We start from the raw sequence: 17,977 nt of genomic DNA on the forward strand, positions 1-17,977 counted from the left end.
TTCACACACAGTGAAATGCCAGGAAAGTGTCCCTGGTTCCCCTGCCTTCAGGGTATCTGTGAAACCTCTGGGAAGAGTCTCAATATCCCGATGAGGAATCCTCCCCACTCTGGGCCTCCCAGACCTCCGGACCTTTAACTCATCCAGGCGAATCTGGAGCCTGTTCACTGCCCTGTCCAGCACGATGTGGTGGTCCTTTATCATTTCGATCTGGTGGCCCCAAACTCTCTCAAGTTCTTCCTCCTACACAGAAGGGGACACAGACATCTGAGGCCTCTTCTCTTGAGGTCGCCATGGCCAGGAAGGGACTTGAAGAGGGTACTAGCCCGGGGTACCTTCCAGCCCACAGCCTCCTAAACCCTTGTCAGGGAAACCGTACAGCCGCCCACCCTGGGGAGCCCCGCGCCAGACGGAGCAGATCGGCTTCCTTTCGGCTCCAGGACAGATGGTGCTTCTTCGTCTGGAAGGGCAGGACCTGCCCTGGCTCTGGCCATGGACTCTGCCGTCACCTCAAACCATCATCTTCTCAATGCCTTTTCTGGCCAGGACACTGACCTTCATCCTGGATTTCTGGAGGTTGCCAATCTTTTCCTGCAAGATGTCCAATGTTGACCCAAGCTTGGAAGAAGCTCCCATGTTAGCTGAAAGCAAAGGAGTGGGTGGCTGTTGGGGACAGGGATGGGGAAAGATGCTTCTAGAGCTCTATCTGCTTCTGTTACAAAGTATCTAAGATGATGTCTTCCAATAGAAGGAAGCTGTGAGCTTGGGGGCCTTTGAGGTCATCTAAAATTTTCTAGTAACATCTTTTAAAAGAAAAATCTAAAAATTAGCAGGTGAAATTAATTTAAAAAATATTTTTAAACCATTCTAATCCAAAATTGTACAGGAGGCAGTGATCAAGACCATCTCCAAGAAAAACAAATGCAAAAAGGCAAAATGGTTGTCTAAGGAGACCTTAAAAATAGCTGAGAAAAGAAGAGAAGCGAAAGGCAAAGGAGAAAAGGAAAGATATACCCATTTGAATGCAGAGTTCCAAAGAATAGCAAGGAGAGATAAGAAAGCCTTCCTCAGTGATCAATGCAAAGAAATAGAAGAAAACAATAGAATGGGAAAGACTAGAGATCTCTTCAAGAAAATTAGAGATACTAAGGGAACATTTCATGCAAAGATGGACACAATAAAGGACAGAAATGGTACGGACCTAACAGAAGCAGAAGATACTGAGAAGAGGTGGCAAGAATACACAGAACTATACAAAAAAGATCTTCATGACCCAGATAATCAAGATGGTGTGATCACTCATCTAGAGCCAGACATCCTGAAATACGAAGTCAAGTGGGCCTTAGGAACATCACTACAAACAAAGCTAGTGGAGGTGATGGAATTCCAGTTGAGCTATTTCATATCCCGAAAGATGATGCTGTGAAAGTGCTGCACTCAATATGCCAGCAAATTTGGAAAACTCAGCAGTGGCCACAGGACTGGAAAAGGTCAGTTTTCGTGCCAATCCCAAAGAAAGGCAATGCCAAAGAATGCTCAAACTACCACACAATTGCGCTCATCTCACACACTAGCAAAGCAATGCTCAAAATTCTCCAAGCCAGGCTTCAACAGTACATGAACCGTGATTCCAGATGTTCAAGCTGGATTTAAAAATGGCAGAGGAACCAGAGATCCAACTGCCAACATCTGTTGGATCACTGAAAAATTGAGAGAGTTCCAAAAAAACATCTACTTCTGCTTTATTGACTATGCCAAAGCCTTTGACTGTGTGGATCACAACAAACCAGAAAATTCTTTTTTTTTTTTTTTTTTTCAGAAAATTCTTAAAAAGATGGGAATACCAGACCACCTGACCTGCCTCCTGAGAAACCTGTATTCAGGTCAAGGAGCAACAGTTAGAACTGGACATGGAACAACAGACTGGTTCCAAATTGGGAAAGGAGTACATCAAGGCTGTATATTGTCACCCTGCTTATTTAACTTATATGCAGAGTACATCATGAGAAATGCTGGGCTGGAAGAAGCACAAGCTGGAATCAAGATTGCCAGGAGAAATAGCAATAACCTCAGATATGCAGATGACACCACACTTATGGCAGAGGGTGAAGAGGAACTAAAGAGCCTCTTGATGAAAGTGAAAGAGGAGAGTGAAAAAATTGGCTTAAAACTCAACATTCAGAAAACGAAGATCATGGCATCTGGTCCCATCACTTCATAGCAAATAGATGGGGAAACAGTGGAAACAGTAACAAACCTTATTTTGGGGGGCTCTGAAATCACTGCAGATGGTGATTGCAGCCATGAAAATAAAAAACGCTTGCTCCTTGGAAGAAAAGTTATGACCAACCTAGACAGCATATTAAAAAGCCAACAAAGGTCCGTCTAGTCAAAGCTTTGGTTTTTCCGGTAGTCATGTATGGATGTGAGAGTTGGACTATAAAGAAAGCTGAGCACTGAAGAACTGATGCTTTTGAACTGTGGTGTTGGAGAAGACTCTTGAGAGTCCCTTGGACTGCAAGGAAATCCAACCAGTCCATCCTAAAGGAAATCAGTCCTGAATATTCATTGGAAGGATTGATGCTGAAGCTGAAGCTCCAATACTTTTGCCACTTGATGCGAAGAACTGACTCATTTGAAAAGACCTTGATGCTGGGAAAGATTGAAGGCCAGAGGAGAAGGGGACAACAGAGGATAAGATGGTTGGATGGCATCACCGACTCAATGGACATGAGTTTGAGTAAGCTCCAGGAGTTTATGATGGACAGGGAAGTCTAGCGTGCTGCAGTCCATGGGGCTGCAAAGAGTCAAACACGACTGAGCAACTGAACTGAACTAACTGAATCCAAAATAGTATCATTTTGGGAATTCCCTGGCGGTCCAGTGGCTAGGATTCCATGCATTCATTGCTGAGGGCATGGGTTCAACCCCTGGGTTCAATCCCTGGATGGGGAATGAAGGTCTCAGGAGCTGCAGGGCCAAAAAAAAAGTATCAATTTAACATGTGATCAATAAAATGATTAACAATAATTTCACATTCTTGTATTTGTAGTAAGCCCTCAATATCCAATGTGCACTTTTAGATTTTTTTTTAATGTGGACCATTTTTAAAGTTTTCACTGAATTTCATACAATGTTGCTTCTGTATTATGTTTTTGTTTTTTTGGCCACGAGGTATGTGGGATCTTAGCTTCCTGACCAGGGATCAAACCCATGCCCCCTGCATTGGAAGGCCAAGTCTTAACCACTGGACCACTGGGAAGTGCCTGGTGTGCACTTTGTATTTGGACCACATGAGAACTTGAACTTGCCCAATTTCAGATATTTGACAGTCTTATGGTATCCTACTAGATAGCTCAGGCCTAGGGAAATCTCTCAGAGAAGGCGATGGCACCCCACTCCAGTACTCTTGCCTGGAAAATCCCATGGATGGAAGAGCCTGGTAGGCTGCAGTCCATGGGGTCGCTAAGAGTCAGACACGACTGAGCGACTTCACCTTCCCTTTTCACTTTCATGCATTGGAGAAGGAAATGGCAACCCACTCCAGTGTTCTTGCCTGGAGAATCCCAGGGACGAGGGAGCCTGGTGGGCTGCCGTCTATGGGGTCGCACAGAGTTGGACACGACTGAAGCGACTTAGCAGCAGCAGCAGCAGCAGGGAAATCTCTGGAATTTACTGCCCTTCCAGAAATGGTCCTGAGTAAAACTATGGAGTGTTTACTTCTGGGAGTTCATGAAATGTATTATCCCACAACAAGATGCAAAGACAGGTTTAACAAAAAAGGAGTAGGGTGACAAAAAGTACCCTATATCCAGTTTCAGAGGAGAGGCCATAAAGTGATGTCCGGGGCACAGCTAGGAGGGTATGAGAAACTGCAGCCAAGACACATTTACAAGCTATCTTTAGTTTTCTTAGCAAAAGTGGCAGCTGGTCAGAAGTAGAGTTTGGGCTACTATGACTTTATGTTTTATATTCAAATTCATGACTGTCATAACCTGAGCTGTGCCCTGGGATTCAGAAATTGACGTGGATCTTTTTGGCTGCTTGAAGTTCTACTTTTTCAAGATCTGTGGGACCGTACCTGCCCATCAAGGGTGGTGCCAGATATGGATTCAACTTGGGCTAATCCAACTATTACACTTGGCAGAGAGCACAAAAGCAAGATAAGGATTCAAACAGGCGAGGACAGTGGATCTGAAAGTGGGTTCCCTGGGTCACCAGCAGCATAAGCAGCATCCCCTGGAATGGGTTATAAAAACAAAGTCCTACCCAGGGGTCCTACCTAGATCAACAAGCCAGATCTGGGGCTGGCCCCAGCAGTCTGTGACTTACCAAGACCCCCAGGGATGCTGGGGCAAGCTTAAGGTTCAGAACTTCTAGGGTAGGCCACTCCCCACCCTCCATTTCCCACAGTGAACATATGCTCATAGTGTGCATGAACTGGGAGCATAAATCTATTGGTCCTGTGTGCTCATTCGTGTCCAACTCTGCAGTGCCATGGACTGTAGCCCACCAGGCTCTTTTGTCCATGGGGATTCTCCAGGTAAGGATCCTGGAGTGGGTTGCCATTTCCTATTCCAAAGGATCTTCCTGACCCAGGGATGGAACCTGTATCTCTTGCGCCTCCTGTACTGGCAAGCGGGGTCTTTACTACCAGCACCACCTAGGAAGCCCCCTATTGGTGCTACTACCCCCTAGAACATGACTGGCCTTTAAGGAAATATATGTTTGCCCAGCTTTGTTCCAAATCCCAAACTGACCACATCATCTGGGGTCTGTTCAGTGCACCTAGAAACTCTGGGTGATCTGAACTTATCAAAACATTGTACAGCAGTACTGTTTTATGGACAATTGAAAGGGAATTTCCAAGAGTAATTCTGACTTGTGGTTTTCCTCTTCAAGCACCAACTTTAGACTGTAACCATCCCTCTCCCTTAATAGAAGACCTCACTGTACATTCATTGTAAGAGAATAGACTAGTAAGAGATTAATGCTTAAGCCAAAGGAATGAATGGCTAACGGTGGTATTAGCCAAATGGTAACATTTTGTTGGGGTAGCTAAATGGAGAGGAGGTGCGTCTCAAAGGCCACAGGGAGGGCCTGAGCCCTTGTTACCCTTCCAGGAGCCAGGCTGGGCCTACCTAGGTAAGTCATACGCTGTTGCAGGTTAGTTGACAGCTGGGCCAACTCTTCTTTCAGGGTGTCGTGTCTGACGGGCATCTGGGCTAAGTGACTCATGGAATACCTGACGGCCTTCTTCTTTTCTTCAGGAGTCGTGGCATGTTTGGCAGCCAGCATGGCCTGAGACAGGGCCGTGTCGGGAGGGACAAAGACAGGAGAGTATGCAGGACAGAGCAAGTCCTCATCCTCCACTTCCAGCAAGTCCTCCACCTCGCCCTCGGGGAAGGCTCCGTGCGAGGGCCCCGCTCCCAGAAATTCTGCAAGCACCCCCAAGGGCCCAGCTGTGGCTGCGGCGGTTGCTACAGTGGCCAATTTGGTGGCAGGGGCATCCCTGATCAGCTTGGCAGTGGCCTTGGGTGCCTGGGCTGCTGATGTGGCCACATCAGAGGTGTAGGAGGCAGCAGCTGCGGCCGTGAGGGCAGTGCTGGGTTTCATCTGCTGAACGACAGACCAGAATCCCTTAGGGAGGCCTCCTGGCGGGACCTCAGCCCTAGGGGCTCTGTCCAGAGGGCCTCCCCTTTCCACGGAGGAGTAGTCTTCCTCCTTTTCTGAGACAGCTGAGAGCTTAGACATGTCTCCTGGGTAGTACATGGACCGCTGTGAACGAGGCCAAGCTGAGCCCAGCTCCATGGCTGGGGGTGGGGCTCTGAAGCCCCGGAACCTGGCAGGCGGGAAGCCCATTGGGCCTAGTCCAGGCTGGAAGCCCCAGAAAGGCCCAGGGCTAGTCCCGGGAAAGCCTCTGGGAGGAGGCCAGCCTTGTGGTGGTACAGTCCAGGATCCTGATGGTGTGGGTTGAAGGCCGGGGGCAGATTCCAGTTCAGGGGCAGGCCCAGGTCCGAACGCAGGCCCAGGCCCAGGAGCAGGCCCAGGTCCGAATGCAGGCCCAGATCCGGATGAAGGCCCAGGTCCAGGCCCAGGCCCAGGCCCAGGCCCAGATGAAGGTCCAGGCCCAGGAGCAGGCCCAGGCCTGGGTCCAGATGAAGGCCCAGGTCCAGGCCCAGGCCTAGGCCCGGGTCCAGATGAAGGTCCAGGCCCAGGAGCAGGCCCAGGTCCAGGCACAGGCCCAGGTCCAGGCACAGGCCCAGGCCCAGGAGCAGGCCCAGGTCCGAACACAGGCCCAGGCCCAGGAGCAGGCCCAGGTCCGAATGCAGGCCCAGGCCCAGATGAAGGTCCAGGCCCAGGAGCAGGCTCAGGTCTGAACTTAGGCGCAGCTTCGGATGAAGGCCCAGGTCCAGGCACAGGCCTGGGTCCCAATGCAGGCCCAGGCCCAGGCCCAGGCTCTAGCACTTGGGGCTGGTCTGGCCCCTCGGCCCTAAGAAGCAGAGCTGCTTGGGCAGACTCCTCCTCCAGTAGCTGCCCCGGCGCCTGGTACTGCCAGATGGTCTCCAGGAACCTGGGGTGCTGGATGGCCTCTGAGAAGTGGCTGAGACCCCCTCTTCCTCGGTCTTCAGCTGTCTGGGCAAAGGTGGTCTCCGAGGCGAGCTCTGAGATCTGCCACAGGTCGGAGTTTCCCAGCAGTTGTGGAGCAGCTCCCTGTGGGATGTGGGGCTGGTCTGGTGGGGCTGCTCCAGACCAGCTCATGATCACCCTGCTCCCCACCCTGTCACCCGTCCCTCCCCAACCCTGGTCCCCCTCCGCCATGTCCTTCCTTTACCGGGATGAACATGGCCTCATGGAGACTGCTCCAGAGCACCAGGTCCTCGGGTTTAGGCATGCTGGTCACCTTGCTCTGGAGAGAAGCCTGCGGATGGGATGGGGAAGGAGGTGGGGAACAAGGGTTGTGAACCCAGAGGGTGCGGTGCTCTCAGCGGCTTCCTCCTCCACACTTGCAAACAGAGGGGCCTTTCCAGACTGTTCTCCTCTTCCCCCCTCCCTGCCACTGCACACCCCTGGGCCTGGAGGGCATGGATCTGGGGTGGGAGGATGGGGCCGGGCCCTCACCACTTCCCGCTGCAGGGCACTCATCTTCCGGTTCTGCCCTCTCAAATCTTCTGAGAAGGCGTCTATTCTTTGTGGACTGATCTGTCAAATGAGCCAAGCCTGTGAGCCAGAGTGTGCAGGGTATGGTCCCGGCCCAGGTTCTTCCCCAGTGCAAATGCAAGGCCTTAGACCGAGAGACCGAGAGGGAAGAACAGTTTCCAAAACAAGCGTTTCTCACGGAGTGGGAAAGGGTTCCTTGGGCAAATAAGTTTGGGAAATGCTAGGCTTAAAAATCATGTAAGGGGTTTCTGTACTGTAGGATACTGTAGAGCCTTCAGTGGACCAAAGTACATTAAGAATCTCCAAGAAGCAGGCTGAGAAGGCATTGTTGCCAAACAGATTTGACCAAGGGAGCTACCCAGCCCCAAAATGAAATTCTCAGAGTTGCCATGATGACCAACTGTGTACACTGACCTGTACGTTAGGGATGATAGGGTAAATATTGTTATTTGGGGGCAAGTTGTAAAACCTCAGCCACAAAACTAGCTAGAGGGTGTGGAGGTCTGGCTTTTAAGCCCAGATCTGACTCACCAGCTGTGACCTTACATTTCAGGGATTTCACATCCTTTCACATCATCGTAATATCTGGGTTGATATCCTTAGGGCTACAGAAGGAGCTAGAATATATGCCTATGCTAGGTTTACTCTACTTTTCAGTGTGAACAAAGTTTTCCAGACAAAGAATAAGTACTCTCTTTCTGCTAAGCTGGTGGACTTTAAGTCTGGAGCTGCCAGGACTTGAGGAGTAGCTGCCTGAGAATGAAGCCAACCCAGAGGAAAGTGCCACTGAAGGAGAAACCTTGAGGTGGTATGAGCACCTTGATCTGGCTATGCCTGACAGCATTCCTGACATTTTTAGTAAACGAGACAATACATTATGTTGCCTAAGGCAGAATGGACTAGGTTTCTGTCACTCACAAATGTCTTTTCACAGTAGGGTGAGGATCATGGTGGAAACTGCAGAGAGTTCAGTGGGATGGGCCAAGTGGCTGGGCCATGTCAGGCCCCTTCTCTTGCCCCCATGGTTATTTCTTTGACTAACAATAGGCTTCTTGGATTTATCTGGTCATCCCAACCGCCAGAGGTCCAAGCAGCATGACCATTATGAGGGATGCTGGGGAGGGTCTACCTTCTCAAACACGTCTTTCAGCATGGCCACCTCCTTCCCGAGGGTTTCAACGGAGACCTTCAGTGCATAAATGTCCGTGAGCAAATCCTGCAGGGTTCTTATGGACTGAAGAGGGAGAAGAAAGGAAAATGTGAAGTTGAGTGTAGTTAGCGGAAAAGACAGGTAAAGTGTGGAAGCTCTCTGGTGATGGTCATGGTTCTAGAAGTCTTCTTGGCTCTTCCAAGGCCTAGGCTGGAACATATTCAGAGGCCATAAAATGACAGTGAAGTCAAGCGTGCTCTGAGCTCTAAGGGGCCTAAGTGGGAAGGGGGCAACCCTGGGTGTGAATGTGTTCAGTAAGCAGGAGTCATTCATCATGAAGCATCTCATGCCCTTTAGTGAGAACCACCGGAGGATCAACTAGGCAGCTACTGGATTTACATTTTTAAAGGGTCCTTATGGCTGCATGCGTACATTCACCCTGGGAGAGTAAGGGGAAAAGCCAGAGGAGAAGGGAGGAGACTTCAAAGCAAGAGCTAACGGATGCAATACTGATCTTATTGCTCAGTTCCTCCAATGACTGGAGCTGTTCCTGCATTTTCCTAGATTTTGAAGTCTTCAATCATTAAATGGGTATGAAAAAATGTGATAATGTATGTAGAGGGTATAGTGCATAGTTAGGCATTCAGATAACAAAAATAACAAATGGTGAAATGGCAGAAGTCCTTCTTATCTGTGGTGGTAATGGTGGTGGTTGCTAAGTCATGTCTGATTCTTGCAACCCCATGGACTATAACCTCCCGGGCTCCTCTGTCCACGGGTAATTACATTAAATGTAAATGGTTGAAATTGAATTACATTAAATGTAAATGTAAACATTAAAAGGCACAGATTGGCAGAATAGATAAGGAAATATGATCCAACCTCATACTATCTAAAAGAGACACATTTTATTATCTATTTATTAATTTTAGGCTGCGCTGTGCAGCATATGGGATCTTAGTTCTCCAACTAGGGATCTTTTAGTTGTGGCGTGAAGGATCCTTAGTTGTGCCATGTGGGATCTAGTTCCCTGACCAGAGATTGAACCTGGGCCCTCTGCATTGGGAGTGCAAAGTCTCAGCCACTGGACATCAGCGAAGTCCTAAGATATAATAATTATAAACATATATACACCTAGTAGTGAAGCCCTAAAAATATATGTGGCAAAATCTGAGAGAACGGAAAGGAGAAATAGTTGAAGACTTCAATATCCCATTTTCAATAATGGATAAAACAACTAGACAGAAGATCATCATGGAAACAGGAGATTTGAACATCACTATAGACCAGCTGGATGTTACAGACATCTACAAGACACTCCACTCAACAGCGGCACAATACACACAGGACATTCTACAGGATAGCCTATACTAAGGCCATAAAACAAAACTCAATAAATTTAAAAAGGATTGAAGTCATACAAAATGCATGATTTTTGTATAACAAAAATATATAACAATGGAATTAAATTAGAAATCAGTAGCATTTGATTTGGAATTTGAAAGTTCACAAACATTTGGAAATTAAACAGCCCTGTCCCAACTAAATAATGGGTCAAAGAAGAAATTGCAAAGGAAATTAGAAACACTTTGAGATGAATTAAAAGGAAACTACTAGGACTTCCCTAGAGATCCAGTTGTTAAGACTCCCTGCTCCCAACACAGGAGGCCTGAGTTTGGTCCCTGGTCTTAGAACTAGAGCCCATATGCTGCAACTGTGAGTCTGCTCGCTACAACTGAAGATTCTGTGTGCAGCAACTAAGACCCAGTACAGCCAAACAAACAGATAAATAAGCTTTTTAAAAATAAATAAAATGAAAACACAAACACACCAAAACTTATGGGATGTAGCTAAAACAGTGCTTAAAGAGAAATTTTAGCTGGAAGTGACTATATTAACAAAGAAGAAAGATCTCAAATCAACAGTCTAGCCATCAACCTTAAGACACTGGGGAAAGCAGATCAAAATAAACCTAAAGGGGATAGGAAAAATGAAATGATAAAGATTGGAGTGGAAACTAATGAAAGAGAAAATGAAGAATAACACAGGAAATCAATGAAACTAAAAGCTGGTTCTTTGAAAAGATCAACAGTAAACCTTTTGCTAGACTGACCAAGAGAAGAAGAGAAGATTCAAATTACTAGAATGAGAAATGGAATAGGGAACATTGCTATTGACCCTACAGAAATAAAAAAAATTATGAAGGAATACTATGAACAGTTGTATGCCAACAAATTAGATAAGTTGGATAAGATGGACAAATTCCTAGAAAGACATAAACTTCCAAAGCTGACTCAAGAAAAAAAAATAGATAATCTGAATAGACCTGAAACAAGTAAAATGATTGAATTATCAAAACAAAAACAACACACGAAGAAAGGCCAAGCCCTGGCGGCTTTACCAATGACTTTTATCAAACCTTTAAAGGAGAATTAATACCAACTCTTAACGCATTATTGACTAGACGTATTAACGCTACTGGTGTTAGTTTCTGCAAAAGTCCCCAGATCAGTAAGGTGTTAACAACCTTCTCCAGGGACTTCCCCGGTGGTCCGGTGGTTAAGAATCCACCTGCCAATGGAGGGCACGCAGGTTTGATCCCTGGTCCAGGAAGACCCCACATGCCACAGAGCAACAAAGCCCATGCACCACAGCTACTGAGGACCACTTGCCGAGAGCCCGTGCTCAGCAACAAGAGAAGCCCCTGCAACGAGCAGCCCACACACCACAACGAAGAGTAGCCCCCACCCACTGCAACTAGAGAAAGTCTGTACACAGCAATGAAGATGTAGTGCAGCTAAAAATGAATAAATAAATAATAGATCTGGTAGGAAAAAAAAAACCACAACAAACTTTTCCAAAAAACAGAAGAATTCCAAACTCATTCTATGAGGCCAGTATTGCACTGATAAAAATCAAAGACACCACAGGAAAACTACAATATGGATGCAAAACTCCTCAACAAAATGCTAGCAAACTGAATCCATAAACATATAAGACAAATAATCCAATTAAAAATCGGCAAAGACCTGAACAGACATTTCTCCAAAGATGATATACAAATGACCAATAAGCACACGAAAAGGTGCTCAGCATCGTTAGTGATAGTCGCTCCGTCATGTCTGACTCTCTGCAACCCCATGGACTGCAGCCCATACAATTGATAAATACAATTATCTACCAAAAAAAAAAATTTACTGATACATGCTGCAGATAAACCTAAAGATATTATGGTAAGTGAGGAATGGGGCTCAAGGAGGCACAGGAGTGGAGAGTGAAAGCTAATGGTTTAAGGGGGTTCTTTTTGGGTTGTTGAAAATGTCCTAAAACTGTGAAAGTTGCACACGTGTGAGTATACTAAAATCGCTGCATTCTATGTGTGTGTGTGCTAAGTCGTTTCAGTCATGTCCAACTCTTTGTGACCCCATGGACTATAGCCCACCAGGCTCCCCTATCCACGGCGTTCTCCAGGCAAGAATACTGGAGTGGGTTGCCATGCCCTCCTCAAGGGGATCTTCCCAATCCAGGGATTGAATCCAGGTCTCATGTCTGCTGTATTGACAAGCAGGTTCTTTACAACAAGCACCACATGGGAAGCCCATTGCATTGTATACTTCATTTTAAACTGAGGTATAGGGACTTCCCTGGTAGTCCCATGCTTAAGACCTCGCCTTCCAATACAGTGGGTGCAGGTTTGATCCCTGTCCTGGGAGCTAAGATCCCACCTGCCTCGCAGCCAAAAAAATCAAAACATAAAACTGAAGCAATTTGGTAACAACTTCAGTAAGGACTTTAAAAATGGTCCACGTTAAAAAAAAAAACAAAACTTAAATAAATTGAGTATAATTAGTATATAACATTGCTATACACTTTAAATGGATGAACTCTCTGTTACGTGGAATATATCTCAATAAAGCTTTAAAAAATAGCATTTTTGTTTTACCTAGGGGAAACTGTCAACACTATCTATTGAATAGTATTTATGAGTTATTGTTAATTTTGCTGGGAGTGATAATGGTATGAAGAGACTGGTTTTCCAAGGCCTTATCTTCTGTAGGTGAAAAAACGCTTCTCAGGGAAATCTACAAGGACCAGGTGCCCCATCTATGCAGGACTCCTCCCCCTCCCCTTGTCTCTCCAGGTGTAACCAGGAGGACCGATTTACCTGAGCAGGTATCAACCTCCCTCCCATGGGGAAGTGCAGGGCAAACCCAGAAAAGATGGCCTGGCTCCCCTGAGGGCAAGGGCTGCACCAGAGAGGAGGAAGACTCTTCTCAAGAGGCGCTGGTCTCAAAGGCTCAGCAGTAAAGAATCCGCCTGCAAGGCAGGAGACTCGGGAGACGCAGGTTCGATCCTTGCGTTGGGAAGATCCCCTAGAGGAGGGCATGGCAACCCACTCCAGTATCCTTGCCTAGAGACTCCCAGGGACAGAGGAGCCTGGCTGGCTACAGTTCTTAGTGTCACAAAGAGTTGGAAATGACTGAAGCACTTTACCATGCACAGTGGGACCTACGAGTGTATTTATGGCAACAGGGTGAGCCCGAACAATCTTAATATTAAATAACAAACAGTGGCCCCTCATTTTCCCCTGTGAGGCTGGTGGCCGGCCAGCAGGGGTTATCATCACAGATGAGATAACCGAGGCCTCAAGGAGACAGGCAGGGTCTTCTGAACAACTTTCTAAAGCTCCTGGTCAGGGCTGCCTGGGAACCTGTGATTCTGGAAGACTCCCTGGCGCCCAAAGTCTGGGTCGGCACCCCCATGGAGGTTATGGAGATGACGCACAGTGGGCCAGGAGCCCATGCTTTCTAACTCAGCAGTTCTCGACAGGGCAGTCTGGGCCCCAACGGGCATTTGGCCAAGTCTGGAGACATTTCTGGTTGTCATGACTAAGGGGTGCCCTGTCCTCTAGTGGCTGGAGGCCAAGGATGCTGCTTAGTGTCCGCAGTGCACGGGACACTCTCCACCACAGAGAAGCCTCTGGCCCCAGATGTTAACCATGCTGAGGGTTAGAAACTGCAATCTAAGCCTGCTTAGTGAGGCCCTGCTGTCCCGCCCCCGAGTCCCCAAACCCGGCAGTGTGCTGACCAGGAGCACCAACCCTCATGCCATGCCTGTAGGTCCTCCCAAGCCATCTCTCCAGACGTCCCCTGGGTGCCTGCCTTAGTCTCCAGGGCGCCATTCACCCTGTCTGGGATGGATGCCGGGGCTGGCAGGCTTGTCTTTCCCCATAAGGGGTGGCATTTGGTCTGCCAGACTGACTGATGCAGGCGGAGGTGGGGGGGATGGTGGGGGTATGTTGCAGACTCTTAGCTAAGCAGCCTGTACCACCCTAGAACCAGCTACCATGGCAACCCTAACAGTGGGTCACCGTGGTAACCCCAGGATCCTCAGCCAGGCTGGGACTTGGTGACATTCTGTAACGGTGGCGGGGATATTTCTAGGTGCACAAGCAGTCCTCTGAGGGTGGCGTGACCAGTTCCGAACCTGTCTACCAGTCCGCTGTGTGAGCTGGCTGGGACATTCTGGGTAATCGTGATTTCTAAAAGCCTTCATCCATCAAGGCAGGCTGCTCTGGAGGGGCTGACACCTCAGACACCACCCAGCTCCGAGGCTGCGTAACCTGCCCTCGGCCACCCCTGCAGCCTGCTGTGTGTCTAGCAACAATTCTTGTCTAAAGGTCTATCTGTCTGCGGTTAGTACAGTCACTTTGGCTCTCTTCTGGCTGTTACTTGTGTGCAATATCTTTTTCTATCCAACCTGTTTGTCTTTGAAGCAAAGTGCGTCTCTTGGAGACAGCATATGGCTTAGATTATGTTTTTTTTTTTTTTCCTTTCTTTTAACTGCTTCTGCCAATCCCTGCTTTTCGTGCATATGGTAAAACACACAAAGCATTACTAAAGTGCACAATTTGGGGCCATTCGGCACATTCACAAGTGTGTACGACCATCACCACTGTTTAGTGTTCCAGAACATTTTCGTCACCTCCAAAAGAAACCCCGTTCCCACCAGGACTCAACCCCCAGCCCCTGGCAACCGCCACTTTCTGTCACTACGGACTGGTCTATTCTGGGCAGATTGCCTGTGAACAGAGTCATGCACGGTGCGGTCCTCTGTGCCCAGAGGCTCTCACTGAGCACAGGGATTTACGGTTCACACTATGCCGCTTTGCCCCTCATCTCATCAGGCCACCTTGGCCAGAACAGACATCCAGCTCTGTGCTGAGCAGTTCCCATGCTTTATCTTGCTTAATTGTTGTAACAATCTTGGAAGGAGGAAGCCACGGCCACCCCTCACCCTTCCGGGTGATAAGTGGCGAGGCATCTCAGCATCCACATTCCTATGCCTTCCGCTTGCCCACTCAGCACAGGCTGAGTCTGGCTCCCTGTTTTCTAACCCTGACCTCTCTGCGCCTCCATTTCCTCATGTGTAAGCTCAGGATAATGACAGCACCTGCCTCTTAAGATTCGCTAAGAAGATTGACGGAGGAACAGATGTAGCGCCCGGCTCACCTGGCACGCAGTGAGCTCTTATTCTCAAGATCACTTCCCCGGGGATGGGGCCAGTCGGGGAGCTAGGGTGAAAGGGAAATGAGGAGAAGGGGCATAAGACCCAGCAAAGTTAGACTGGTGGACTCTGGCCTGTCCTTCTTGTGGCCCAGTGACTCTGGGTTCTAGGAAAGGAGTTAGGCTTGTCTGACATCTCTACAAAACCCTGGCACCGGGGCTCCCACCTTTCTCAGCTTAGACATAAAGCCTGGTGGCCCCTGTGTGTGGATACCGTCTGGGGTGCCTGCTAGTCGAGGCAGTGGGAACAGGCCCCAGGGGGCTCTAATTCTTAGGCACCACCCTGCCTGTCCGGCCAGCAGTGGACGCCTGACCCCAGGTGTGCTGTCTCATTCTCTTACCCAAAAATTATAATCAGAAAACCTGGAGACTGGCGTCTGGAAGCTGAGACGGGTTAAAGCCATATTCAAGATGCAGGTTGAAGTGAAGGCTTTCACCCTATCAGGCCTGCCCACCTACTTTCTTCCTTTTTTGCTGCTGCTGAGAAACCCCTGCATCCTTCAAATAATACACACTCCTTTATTTAAAAAGAGTCTCAACCCAAATGCCCGCCAACAGCTGAGTGGTTAAACCCGATGTTGTCTGTCCCTACAACAGAACACTATTCAGCCATAAAAGGGGATGAAGCACAGACCCAGGCTACAATGTGGGTGAACCTGGGAAATCTGGTGCTCAGAGAGAGAAGCCAGACACAAAAGGCCACATACTGCATGATTCCATTTATGTGAAATGCCCAGATCTGGTAAAACATTAGGGCCAGAGAGCAGGTGGGTCTTGTCGGGGAGTGGGGTGGGCAGTGACAAGGACACAGGGTTCCTTTTGGAGCCACAGAAACGGTTTAGAAGGGGACAGGGGTGGTGCTTGTATTACATTATCAATGAGCCAAAATGCCACGTGGTCGTTCACTTTATGCTATGTGACTTACACCTCAATTTAAAAAAGAAGAGTGTTGGGGAGTTAACTGGTCGTCCAGTGGCTAAGACTCTGTGCTCCCTATGCAGGGGGCCCAGGTTCCATCTCTGGGTCAGGGGACTATATCCTACATGCTGCAACTAAGACCCGAGCAGCCAAACAAATAAAAATATTTTTAAAATAAAAATAAATTTAAACACAAGAGAGTTAATCTAAGACGTCGTGAAATGGTCCCTCCGTGCAATGGATGTCCTCTGGCGCCCCCGCACACCCATTCTCCGCTCCTACTCGGCGCCCCCAGGAGCTGCCGGCAGGCTGTGCCCTCCACACCCCGGGGTGCTTTGACTTCTGGCCCTACTGTGTGGCCATGGGAGGAAGGGAGGAGAGAGGAGCCGGGGTATTTATTTCCCAAGATCCAACTCTTCCCCAAGGCTGCAGCTCCGGATGGATAACTGTGTATGGGGTGGGGGGCAGGTGAGCGAGTGGTCCCAGGTGGGTCCTGAAACAGGAGGCCTCAGCTCACCACCTGTTCCACCGTCACAGGCTCTGCACCCTCAGCCAATCCATGAACATTTCTGGCTGTCAGTTTCCTCGCCTGTAGGTCCTATGCTTCCCAGGGGGCTCAGATGGGAAAGAATCCTCCAGTGATTCAGGAGACCAGGGTTTGATCCCTGGGTTGGGAAGATCCCCAGAGAAGGAAATGGCAACCCACTCCAGTATTCTTGCCTGGAGTATCCTGTGGACAGAGGAGCCTGAGGGCTACAGTCCATGGGGTCACAAAAAGTCAGATATGACTGAGCAACTAACACTTTCAGTTTCTTCACCTGCAGATCCTATAGGTCTTCGATTATTTTTTTTTTCCCACTGAGGTGATATTCACATAACATACCATTTGAAAGTGTATGGTTCAGTGAATGCATTTAGGGCATTCACAATGTGGTGCAATCGCCAGCTCTCTGTGGTTCTAAAACCTCGTCATCACCCCCAAAAGGAAACCCCGTAACCACTAGGCAGTCCCTCCCACGCCTGCTCCCTCCAGCCCCCGGCAGCCACTCATTAGCTTTCTGTCTCTGTGTATGCGCCCTGTCCAGACACTGTGGCCTTCTTTCCTCTATGCTGATGAAGGATGCAAACCTGGCCACTCAGGTTGCAAACTCAGGTTCCACCTGAGTCCAAAGCCAAATCCCTCCCCATTTAAGGGAAGGGCCTCTCATCGGGGGTGGAGGGGCGGGTGGGGTGAACGCCAGGCAGGAGAGTCAAGGTGGAGGGCTGTGTCTGGAGGCTGGGCGGCTTACCTTGGCCACAGCTTCCTCATTGCCCTCCACCTTCTTCTGGAGCCTGATCAGGTTCCACAGCTCCTGGGCAGGCTGCCTGGTGCCCTGGCTGCTCTCCAGCAGCTGGGCAGTGGACGGCACGTCCCTCAGCGCGGCCAGCTGGCTCTCCAGTGTGTCCACGCGGCTCACCAGGTGGTCGAAGATGTTGCCGAGCCTCTTCAGGGGGCTGAGGGTGGGTTGGGCGTCCCCTTCCCGTGACGGGAATGTGACGGACACAGAGGCTTGGAGGAAGTCCTCATCCCCTGAGAGGTCCTTTTCCAGCTCCGCCATGTGGATGTGCTCCAGGATGCCATGGAGCAGGAAGTGCAGGGCCTTGAAGTTCACCACCCCGCACTGCGGGATGGCGATGTTGACCAGCTCTGAGAACTTGAGCGAGAAGCTCATTTTGCCAGGGTCATGGGCTGGCCCCAGCCAGCCTTCTGGGTGTGTATGGGGACAAGCGGTGGCTTTCAGTGGGCCCTTGGGTGGCACGGACAGGTCCTCAGGCTCCTGGGGAGCCTGCAAGTCACAGTGGTCAGGGAGAGAATGGCCTCTGCCCTGGTTGGAGCTCAGAGCACTTTCCAGTTGCTAGGACACCAGAGAACGTGGGTGAGTGGATGAGCTTCTGAGAGCCTAGGGTGGGCAGAGTAGCTGCTCAGTTAGTCTCTGAGCAATGTTCCAACAGACCCATGGGCCGTCTTTTATAAATACGCTGTGTGTGCTAAGTCGCTTGGGGCTTCTCTCCAGTTGAGATGCGCAGGTTTGGTAGTTGTGGCTGGTGGGCTTAGTTGCCCTTGTGCCATGTGGGATCTCGGTTCCCTGACCTGGGATGGAACCTGTGTCCTCTGCTTTGGGAGGCAGATTCTTAACCACTG

The 17,977-nt window shown here is 49.1% G+C and overlaps 1 protein-coding gene across 1 annotated transcript in view; it reads right to left on the reverse strand.

The window, feature by feature from the left end:
- The window catches only part of C3H16orf96 (chromosome 3 C16orf96 homolog), a 34,935-nt gene extending 17,428 nt beyond the window's left edge, over positions 1-17,507 (reverse strand). Inside the window, exons 1-9 of the mRNA XM_068968405.1 lie at positions 17,085-17,507; positions 8,291-8,395; positions 7,123-7,203; positions 6,836-6,922; positions 6,469-6,714; positions 5,950-6,392; positions 5,142-5,842; positions 556-641; positions 133-243 (exon numbers count right to left, since the gene is read on the reverse strand). Coding sequence (XP_068824506.1) covers positions 133-243; positions 556-641; positions 5,142-5,842; positions 5,950-6,392; positions 6,469-6,714; positions 6,836-6,922; positions 7,123-7,203; positions 8,291-8,395; positions 17,085-17,507 — 2,283 coding nt within the window. The remainder of the gene's footprint in view (positions 1-132; positions 244-555; positions 642-5,141; positions 5,843-5,949; positions 6,393-6,468; positions 6,715-6,835; positions 6,923-7,122; positions 7,204-8,290; positions 8,396-17,084) is intronic.
- Between the last annotated feature and the right edge of the window lie 470 nt (positions 17,508-17,977).

The sequence above is a fragment of the Capricornis sumatraensis genome, chromosome 3 (assembly GCF_032405125.1).
Source record: "Capricornis sumatraensis isolate serow.1 chromosome 3, serow.2, whole genome shotgun sequence".
NCBI lineage: Eukaryota > Metazoa > Chordata > Mammalia > Artiodactyla > Bovidae > Capricornis > Capricornis sumatraensis.